The 10,148-nt window shown below is 42.0% G+C and overlaps 1 protein-coding gene across 4 annotated transcripts in view; it reads left to right on the top strand.

Annotated features, from left to right (window-relative positions):
• LOC123995285 (bromo adjacent homology domain-containing 1 protein-like) overlaps positions 1-9,877 on the top strand; it is a 37,016-nt gene extending 27,139 nt beyond the window's left edge. For 3 of the 4 annotated variants that reach the window (XM_046298793.1, XM_046298791.1, XM_046298792.1), the window contains exons 4-7: positions 97-256; positions 1,497-1,576; positions 1,950-2,041; positions 3,732-9,877. In XM_046298793.1, coding sequence (XP_046154749.1) covers positions 97-256; positions 1,497-1,576; positions 1,950-2,041; positions 3,732-3,921 — 522 coding nt within the window. In that variant the 3' untranslated portion in view covers positions 3,922-9,877. The remainder of the gene's footprint in view (positions 1-96; positions 257-1,496; positions 1,577-1,949; positions 2,042-3,731) is intronic. The other variant, XR_006831800.1, reaches the window with a different exon arrangement.
• Positions 9,878-10,148: the final 271 nt, after the last annotated feature.

Genomic DNA, 10,148 nt, shown 5'->3' on the forward strand with positions numbered 1-10,148 from the left:
AATGAGAATGTGTTCTGAGACCTTTCTGATAGAATACTGCTGATGTCGCCAGTGACTGGAGAATAAAGATAAGTGTGTTTTGACTGTGTGTATCAGGGGGAGGACGAGACGGCCTTACGGCAGTGTTATGAAGGAGTACAGAGAGACGGCGAAGTGATACGTGTCCGAGACACAGTGCTGCTGCGCGCCGGTCCCCGGAAGAAGTCCCTGCCCTACGTCGCCAAGATATCAGCGCTATGGGAGGACCCCAAATCTGGTGAGAGAGACAGCAGGATGTCTGAACCTGTTGTTGGGGTATAATAAGTGTGTGTGTGTGTGTGTGTGTGTGTGTGTGTGTGTGTGTGTGTGTGTGTGTGTGTGTGTGTGTGTGTGTGTGTGTGTGTGTGTGTGTGTGTGTGTGTGTGTGTGTGTGTGTGTGTGTGTGTGTGTGTGTGTGTGTGTGTGTGTGTGTGTGTGTCGGGGTTTCCGGCGCTGGACAATGTGGTAGGGAAGATTGAATATTTTCTAAACACTGTTCTAAACAGCGTACCGGATAGCGGTCCCATATGTGACAGAGATGAACATCTCTGTTCGAAACTTAGAAAGAGGGGGAATCTAAAGATGCAGCAGGATGGGTTGCTAATATGACTAGGATTGTGCCTTTGGCTTCTGGGCAACAAAATGAATTCTATACAGAATACTTCTCCAGAAAGCATGACTTAGCCAGAGAGGAAAGGGGGGAATCATTAGGTTATTTAAATAAATAGCTGTGGATTGTTTCAAATCACAAGCTCGTAGGCCTATGCCTATTTGGGAATGGCCTGCACGCTTCAATTACCATTTGAGAAATAAAAATAGTAGCTCTTTAATTGTGCACTAAAACGGTTTTTCATACGCGATTGCATTTAGAATTGTTGTGCAATGAATGGGCTTGTAAAAGTCCAAGTTTTACTCCAGTAGCACCCAGCTGAGGCTCTGCAGGAGAAATCCTGTTCAGAATAGGCTCTGTATGCTGCGCGCGTGTGATAGTTGTGTTGAATGAATAAGATACATGATGACTAACCAAAATAAACACAGGCCAATTTAATTCCAATAAATTATGCAAATTAAACTATAGACCGATAAGCATGACGGTCAAATTAATTTACATCGACTGGTATTTACATAAATTTAAATTTAAAACATTTGCAATGGGAATTTGTTTTCTTCTACCAGTCATTTTGGCCTGCAACAGTTTTATTTATCAGTTTAAATTTTTGGGGTGCCAAAAAACGTCTATTTCCGGCTAAGGGAATCCCTGGTGTGTGTGTCTGTGTGCTGTGAATGGTTGTTTATGTCTGAAATGCTGCTTATGTCTGGCTGGTTAAAGACCCGGCTGGTCCTTTGATCCTCTGTAGTTGTTTCACTGTCTGCTGTGTGTGCACGTGGGTGTGAGTGTTTGTTTGTTTTTGTGCACGTGCGAATGCGTGTCTGCCTGTCTGGTGTTTTGACCGTGTGGGTGTGTGTCTCCTCCTCAGGAGAGCTGATGATGAGCCTGTTCTGGTACTATCGACCTGAACACACACAGGGAGTCCGAGACCCCAGCATGCACTGTGAGGTGAGGACAACTCTCTGACTCCACAGAACAACTCGGGATAACTCTGCTCTACTCAACTCTGGCTGCATCTCAGTAGTCTAAAGAGGCCTCTCCTTGTCTCCTTTCTTCGTCTCCTTTCCTTCATTTCAATAGTCTAGAGGCCTCTCCTTGTCTCCTTTCCTTCATCTACACTGATGTGTGCTGACGTAACTGGTGGAAGCAGGTTTCCAGTAGGCTTTTACTATATTGCCTTCACCTGTCTTCTGTTTCTCCATCAGTGCAGATGCAAGACATGAGAAGAAGAATGAGATTCCGTGCCTCTCATCCATCTTGTCTCTGTACCCTTTTGATTGTGTGGTGATTGATATTTCTATGTCTGTTTCTCTCTTTTCAGAATGAGATTTTTGCATCTCGGCATCAAGACGAGAACAGTGTGGCCTGCATCGAAGACCGATGCTATGTTCTCCCATTAGCGCAGTACTGTCGGTAAGAAACAAAATATATATATATACACAGACACACACACACACACACACACACTGAGAAAGACCGTATATCCATCATTAACACACACCATTGGACAGTTGAAGTCGGAAGTTTACATACACTTAGGTTGGAGTCATTAAAACTTATTTTCAACCACTCTTAATGTCATTTAGGACATCTACTTTGTGTACGACAGAAGTCATTTTTCCAACAATTGTTTACAGATTGATTATTTCACTTATAATTCACTGTATCACAATTCCAGTGGGTCAGAAGTTTACATACACTTAAGTTGACTGTGCCTTTAAACAGCTTGGAAAAGTTCAGAAAATGATGTCAAGGCTTTAGAAGTTTCTGATTGACATCATTTGAGTCAATTGGAGGTGTACCTGTGGATGTATTTCAAGGCCTTCCTTCAAATTCAATGCCTCTTTGCTTGACATTATGGGAAAACCAAAATAAATCAGCCAAGACCTCCACAAGTCTGTAGAGTACAAGGACCTTGTAGACCTCCACAAGTCTGGTTCATCCTTGGGAGCAATTTCCAAACGCCTGAAGGTACCACGTTAATCTGTACAAACAATAGTACACAAGTATAAACATCATGGGACCACGCAGCCGTTATACCGCACAGGAAGAAGACACATTCTGTCTCCAAGAAATGTAAGTACTTTGGTGAGAAGTTCAAATCAATCCCAGCACAACAGCAAAGGACCTTGTGAAGATGCTGGAGGAAACTGGTACAAAAGTATCTATATCCACAGTAAAACGAGTCCTATATCGCTCAGCAAGGAAGGAGTCACTGCTCCAAACCAGCCATAAAAAAGCCAGACTCCGGTTTGCATCTGCACATGGGGACAAAGATCGTACCTTTTGGAGAAATGTCCTCTGGTCTGATGAAACACAAATAGAACTGTTTGGCCATAATGACCATCATTATGTTTGGAGGAAAACGGGGGAGACTTGCAAGCTGAGGAACACCATTCCAACCGTGAAGAACGGGGGTGGCAGCATCATGTTGTGGGGGTGCTTTGCTGCAGGAGGGGCTGGAGCACTTCACAAAATAGATGGCATCATGAGGAAAGAAAATTCTGTGGATGTATTGAAGCAACATCTCAAGACATCAGTCAGGAAGGTAAAGCTTGGTCGCAATGGGTCTTCAAATAGACAATGGCCCCAAACATACTTCCAAAGTTGTGGCAAAATGGCTTAAGGACAACAAAATCAATGTATTGGAGTGGCCATCACAATGTACTGACCTCAATCAAGTAGAAGATTTGTGGGCAGAACTGAAAATGCGTGTGTGAGCAAGGAGGCCTACAAACCTGACTCAGTTACACAAGCTCTGTCAGGAGGAATGGGCCAAAATCCACCCAACTTATTGAGGGAAGCTTGTGGAAGGCTACCCAAAATGTTTGACCCAAGTTAAATAATTTAAAGGCAATGCTACCAAATACTAATTGAGTGTATGTAAACTTCTGACCCACTGGGAATGTGATGAAAGAAATAAAAGCTGAAATTCTCTCTCTTATTATTCTGACATTTCACATTCTTAAAATAAAGTGGTGATCCTAACTGACCTAAGTCAGGGAATGTTTACAAGGATTAAATGTCTGGAGGTAGGAATGTAAAGTAGGAGGAAGAAAAGGTGCGACGGCATTCAAAATTCACTTTGATTTTCCATCTATAGATTTTGTGCCTTGGTGAAGCGGCGTGCAGAGGGTGTGCCCCCAGGCGCTGCCAGAGTGGTCCCCTGCCCCTCAGACTTCGACCCCCCCGACCACCGCCAGGTGCCCGCCGACATAGACCCTGAACTGGTGTACCTCTGCCGCCACGTCTACGACTTCCGCTACGGACGCATCCTGAAGAACCTGCAGTAGGGGACAGCAGAGGACAGGCAGACTGACCAACCGTAGTGGAGCACACGCACTCCTTCACATGGGGCTGAAGGATGAGAGGGGGAACCCCTGAAGGGGTTTGGGGGTCCCCTGAACTGGAGGGAGGGCTGCTGAAGGATCAAGTATTGGAAGGGGATCACTGATATCTGAATCCCCAGAATGGCGTTGAAGGAGTGGGTACTGAAGTACCTTACCCCCTTTTACAACTGTTACTAGGGAGGTGAAGTTTTGACCCCCTCAACTGGAACTAGAACTGTACTGGCTTGGACAGAAGGGAGATATTTGCTAGCTGTCCTGGTTAACCATGTCCTGCTATACCAGGGCTCGTCACCATGTGCATGGACAGCCATGTTGGTGACCTAACAAGAGGAAGGACTGTGCTACCAGAGCCGTACAGGGCTCGTCACCATGTGCATGGACAGCCATGTTGGTGACCTAACAAGAGGAAGGACTGTGCTACCAGAGCCATACAGGGCTCATCATGACGTTGATGTTAGAGCCTGATGTGATGACAACGTTCTTCTTCATTTGTGTTTGTCTCTGAGGCAGCTGTGATCGAGAGGGCACTTGCAGCTTGAACACACACACAATGAGGTTTTGTGTGTGTGTGTGTGTGTGTGTGTGTGTGTGTGTGTGTGTGTGTGTGTGTGTGTGTGTGTGTGTGTGTGTGTGTGTGTGTGTGTGTGTGTGTGTGTGTGTGTGTGTGTGTGTGTGTTCAGTCTGTTGGCTACAGTGAAACCACAGGTGCAGGTTCACAAAGGAAGTGGAAGTCTCACCTTCCCTTCCTGCATTGTCCGAACAGAACACAACACACTATTCTGAAGTACCCTCAGCGCTGGCTGAGTCTCTAATCATACCCTATTCCCCATAAAGTGCATTACTTAGCAGATACATGTTACTGTATAGCAGGGTTCCCCAATAGGCAGCCCCCCAAGTTTTCTGAACAAAATTATTTTATTTATTTATTTTTAAATAGTGATTGTTGTGGGACATAAAAAAACGGTAAAATCAGCTCTACGTGATTTTAATTTAGGAAATCTGTCCAAGTATTCCCACTCATAAATGGAGATGATCATATCCCAGTGTAATCAAGGTTTGAAATTATGTTTTTATCAAATACTATATCTGTTTGGGATACTTGTGGTCAATTTGCAGGGTGCAAATCATTTATAACCATCTACTGGCTCCCCGACCATCCGCTTAAGAAGAAATTGTCCCCGGCTGAATGTAATTGGGAACCCCTGCTGTATCGGGCTTTGGTCAAAGACAGGGCACTATATGAAGAATAGGGTCATGTGAGATGAAATCTCCCCCTGAACCCCTTTTTCTGTTCCGAAGAACAGGACCGTCGTCATGCTTTTGTCCAACGGTCCAATGGAGAGCCCCCTTACTGTGGAGGGCTAACCTCTCTCATGCTCTGCATTGGCCTATCAGATGGAGGGTTGTTGATGTCAGTGCCCACATCTTTGGAGTGTTCAGAAGTCTGAAACATTCCAGAACGTTCAAATGGAAATGTAATGTATTGCAGAGACCATTGCTTACTATACATGTCTATCTTAACTTTCTGTAATGTTGCACTCTCCTGAACGCGACCCTGTTGTTCCCATGACTTGCCTTATGACTTGCAGGTAGAGCTTTAGGCAGCTAGTCCCACCCAATTAGAAATTGGATGAGTAGAATGGAAAAAGTACAAAACCACAGACAAAATCCACATAGATTTCACCCCGGTCAACACTCTGTTGTTTGAGTATAACACTGAGAAAGGCTTGGTTTCCTCAGAGATTCCCGAGTGATAAGCATTTTATTCAACATTACAACATGGTACATCCAATATGGCTGCTGGTCCACATGTTGTGGATCTTTGTCCATTCTACTCATTCTACTTCTATCCCCCCATCCCTTTCCATCCTTCGAAGCTCCGCCCTCTCCAAGATAAACCAAAGGATGTCACGAAGCAGAGCACCACCACTCCTCTCCTTCTCTTGTCCTCTTCCCGCCTCTCGTCTCCTCCCTCCCTTGTTAGATTGCACTAATCCATTATTGAATTACAACGTCTATGATTGTGTTCTGATTTATGTTAAGCTACTAATATGTTATATTATAACTGGGGACAATACTGTGTATTATCACTGTCTGTGCGCTTAGTAGAGAATGGAAACTAAGGCTGTGTTATGGCAACTTTTATCAATGCATAACTACTTTATGTGTTTTACTATTAGAGACATCCGCCAGCATACTATCTATGTGTTACTTCAGGGGTGAATGACCTTACTCCTAGCGAGCTACTGGGTATGCAGGCTTTCGCTCCAGCCCTGCTCTAACAACTGATTAGTAAAAGCAGGTGTGTTAGTTGGAGCAGGGCTGGAGCAAAAACCTGCATATTCAGTAGATCTCCAGGAGTAGTGTTGGTCACCTCTGGTTTATATGTTACCTGCTATCCAACTAACCTGTCATATCATCTAATGAAATAATATGTACAATGAAAAATCATTCCTGTAGATTGTGGATCCACACTGGTATTATTGTTGTTCATCCACGCTGTCCAGGGGGTTCAGGTGAGTTGGCATCTTGGTGTAACTCGCTGTGCGGAATGACGTAATGTGATGTTCCGGAGGTTTTGTTTGGAATCTCTGAAAAATGTCCTTTTGTCCAGGGGGTTCAGGTGAGTTGGCTTCTTGGTGTAACTCGCTGTGCGGAATGACGTAATGTGATGTTCCGGAGGTTTTGTTTGGAATCTCTGAAAAATGTCCTTTTGATACGCGTTATTGAGATGTGTTTTAACCACAATCATTCAACATTGCCTTGTAATCTTCTGCAGAAGTGTCTGTCCGTCACGTGTAGTCCTAGACAAGTGGCAGTGTCTGACTGAGTTAGTACTTCTTAAAACACTACCTTGGATTGCTTTCTTACTGTGCAAATGTTCTATTGCTGGACTTTGTGCCTAATCTGCAAAGTTTTGAATAATACCCAAAAGCCATCTGAAACATTTTCCATTATAACAGTTTGAATCATACCCCAAAATAGCGACTAAACAAAGCTTGTATCGGATAAATCATATAAAGGTTTAAATTTAAATATTATCAATAGGTATTTTGTTGCTAGTGGTGCCCAGATTCTTTGAAAAAAATAATATATATTCTCCTACTTTACAATTTTTCCTTATCGAAAATATTTTATTATGTCAATTTCTTAAGATGGCATATGCAATATATTTTTCAGAGGGACTATTTTTGACAAATGTATGTGTAAATCGAGGAAGTAAAACTTTTTCATTTTATTTTAGCTTAGTTTTGAATTTGAATCACAAGTCCTAAATTGAGATTTGACCAAATACCTGGAAGACGAGAAATGAGAAGGGTTAGGTTATGTTTTGGTTCATTTCTGACTATAAGGGTTGGTGCGAGATCTGAGGTCCCTACCTAAAGGATGTTGCTTACACTTTATTTTACAGTCCAGTATTCACTTGGGCCCAGATTCACAAAACACTTCATAAGATTGTCAGAAGTACAATTCCTCAACAATATCTTAAGATTTAATGATTTTCTTACAAACTTCTCAAATATCTTCTTACAAATCATCTTAAAATGTTTGTTGCAAGGCAACCGTTTTAACTAGCTATCTAGCTTTTATGCCAATGATGTTAGCATATTTCTTCCTGAGATTACTGTTCTAAAACATGTTTTGGGGTTTCAAATAATACATTTGTGTGAATTAAACATGTTCAATTGCTTTCATGAGCTTTTTCTCTCACTGCCCTGAGTTTAAGACGATGGTTTAGCTATCTTGGAATTAACATTTCCAGGAACTTTATTTAAGAATCTAATTTCTTAACTTTTTACTTAAGGAGAAACATAAGAAATTGCGCACAAAAATTTCCAAGAACCTTTTTGAGGAATAGCAACTTTGCTTAACTTTCTTCTTAAGTCTATAGTTAAGGATAAAATGTCAGTTAAGAAGAAATGTCTTCTTAAGACAGTGTTGTGAATCTGAGCCCTGGTATTTACTTTGAATTTGCATGATTAAATGGCAGTAAGTTACCTAATATTTACTTAGTAATTACATTTTAGTTTCTTAAGGATTCATTGGAAAAAGTATAACTTGGTACCAAGTAGTTACCAACCTGAGTTGAATTGTTTGAAATAATGACCAGAAGGCAGAAGGTGCCCTTTGAGAAGCGACCTACTCTGTACTCTGCTGTGGTGTTACCACTTAATATCCTTCTGAATACTATAGAAATACCAGCTAAAAGACGACTGTAAATAGAGTTTTATGAAATTATTAAGTGTACATATTTGAACCCTGACTCTGTGACCCCTGACCCTCTGTAGACAGCAGTTGCACAGTGCAGTAGTAGTATTTTTTTTGCAAGACCTGTAGCTGATGATTATATTTAAAAATGAATACATAAATATTTAAATGGAGTAAACCAATACAATATATAAAGATTTCAATTTAACTTATTTGGATAATGTGTTTTAATTGAAAAAAGTCCTCTTGCCAAGACTTTCGTGGTCAATAATGAAAAACAATTGGTTTCTTGTTATTAGTAATTTATTAGTTTGGATATTAAATGATTGAATGGAGATTCACAGAGGTTGTAGTAGTTTGTACTTATATAGCTGGCGGTGTAGAAGGTTGTTTCTGTAACGAGGCTATATTACTGCCCAGCCAGACAATGGCCAGGCCCGGTTGGCTGCAGCAGAAACAGACTGGCACCAGAGCTGGTTTCTATCTAGAGGTGCCACTTGGCATCAAGGGTAAAGAAGACCAAAGCACATTCTGACACAAAGTTAGGGGAGGTAGACGTTACACTTTAACCACTGATCCAGGATCAGATATGTCCTCATCCCCCTGTTTGTTAAGGTTAGAATTGTGGTTGGAGGGTGAATCTAAGCTGATCCTAGATCTGTGGTTTAGGGAGTGAAGTGTCTACATGTCTGACCTTAGGGTTTGACGTCTGGGAGGTTGCCATGGTAATGGGTGTCACCTGAGCCCTCCCCTCATCGATCTATCCAATTAGAGGACAGAGTCACTCTACACCTGAGACGGCCTGGCTATAGGACGATAAACTTTATCTTTCTGCGGTGTTCTGTCTAGTGGGGTTTTGCTGCTGATATTTTTTGTGACGTGGTAAATTGTCATTTTGGATTTTGACTTAGTCATATTGTTTCATGGGTAGATTCACATGAGAGAGTTGAAGATACACTCTTGACCTGATCAGCTGTTCTGCACCATCAGCACACAGACAGACCCACCATGGCTTTACTCCCAGACATGTATTTACAGCATTGAGCCCGTAGAGGGCACTACATGAACGGAAATTGGGTGTCCCACAGACAACTTTAGAATAGAACACCCTGGGTATGTCCCAAAGCTCTTTTAACATTTACTTTCCTCATCTCCTTTAATTTATGTCACTGAGGAGGGGGGAATGATATATTATAGGTGTTGAGTGATATTTAACTGTCAAACATTTAAAGTCCTATGGCAAGAGAAGTGAGGAAAGGAGATGGTATACTATGTTTGGGCTATTGGGACATGGTCATGATAGGTCATGTGTACCTATGGTTTCCATGGTAACATGGGTCAAATGTTCCTGACCTCTGATCTCCACCATTCCACTTCTCACTTACCCAGGAGGTGTTTTTATCTCTGCACCAATCGAAACTAATCACCCGACCAATGCCTGAAACTCTGCTTTTTGTGGTCTTCTGTATTACTGCTAAGTGTCAGCATATATTTTGATATATTTAACAATGAGGGATCTAAAAGTCTAGATATTTTTGGAGTAGATAAAGGATGTGTGTATCAGATAACTATCACTTTGTCAGGCTCTCTGAAAATCTCTTGGGTTTTTGGTAAGAATTCTAGAATCCCTGCTGATTTAATGTTCCATTGAAAGACTATTTATAAAGTTTAAGTCCTTTGTGAAAAAAAATCTTTGGCGTGTTCTTTATTGTGATTCTGCTATATGTTGCTTTGAAAGTTGAATGCAAAACTAACAATCAGATGGCTGTGTGTGTGTGTGTGTGTGTGTGTGTGTGTGTGTGTGTGTGTGTGTGTGTGTGTGTGTGTGTGTGTGTGTGTGTGTGTGTGTGTGTGTGTGTGTGTGTGTGTGTGTGTGTGTGTGTGTGTGTGTGTGTGTGTGTGTGTGTGTGTGTGTGTCATCATGGCTTTCGGAAGGCATACTGGTATGTAAGTTGCAACCA

This window comes from Oncorhynchus gorbuscha, linkage group LG14, assembly GCF_021184085.1.
Source record: "Oncorhynchus gorbuscha isolate QuinsamMale2020 ecotype Even-year linkage group LG14, OgorEven_v1.0, whole genome shotgun sequence".
Lineage (NCBI taxonomy): Eukaryota > Metazoa > Chordata > Actinopteri > Salmoniformes > Salmonidae > Oncorhynchus > Oncorhynchus gorbuscha.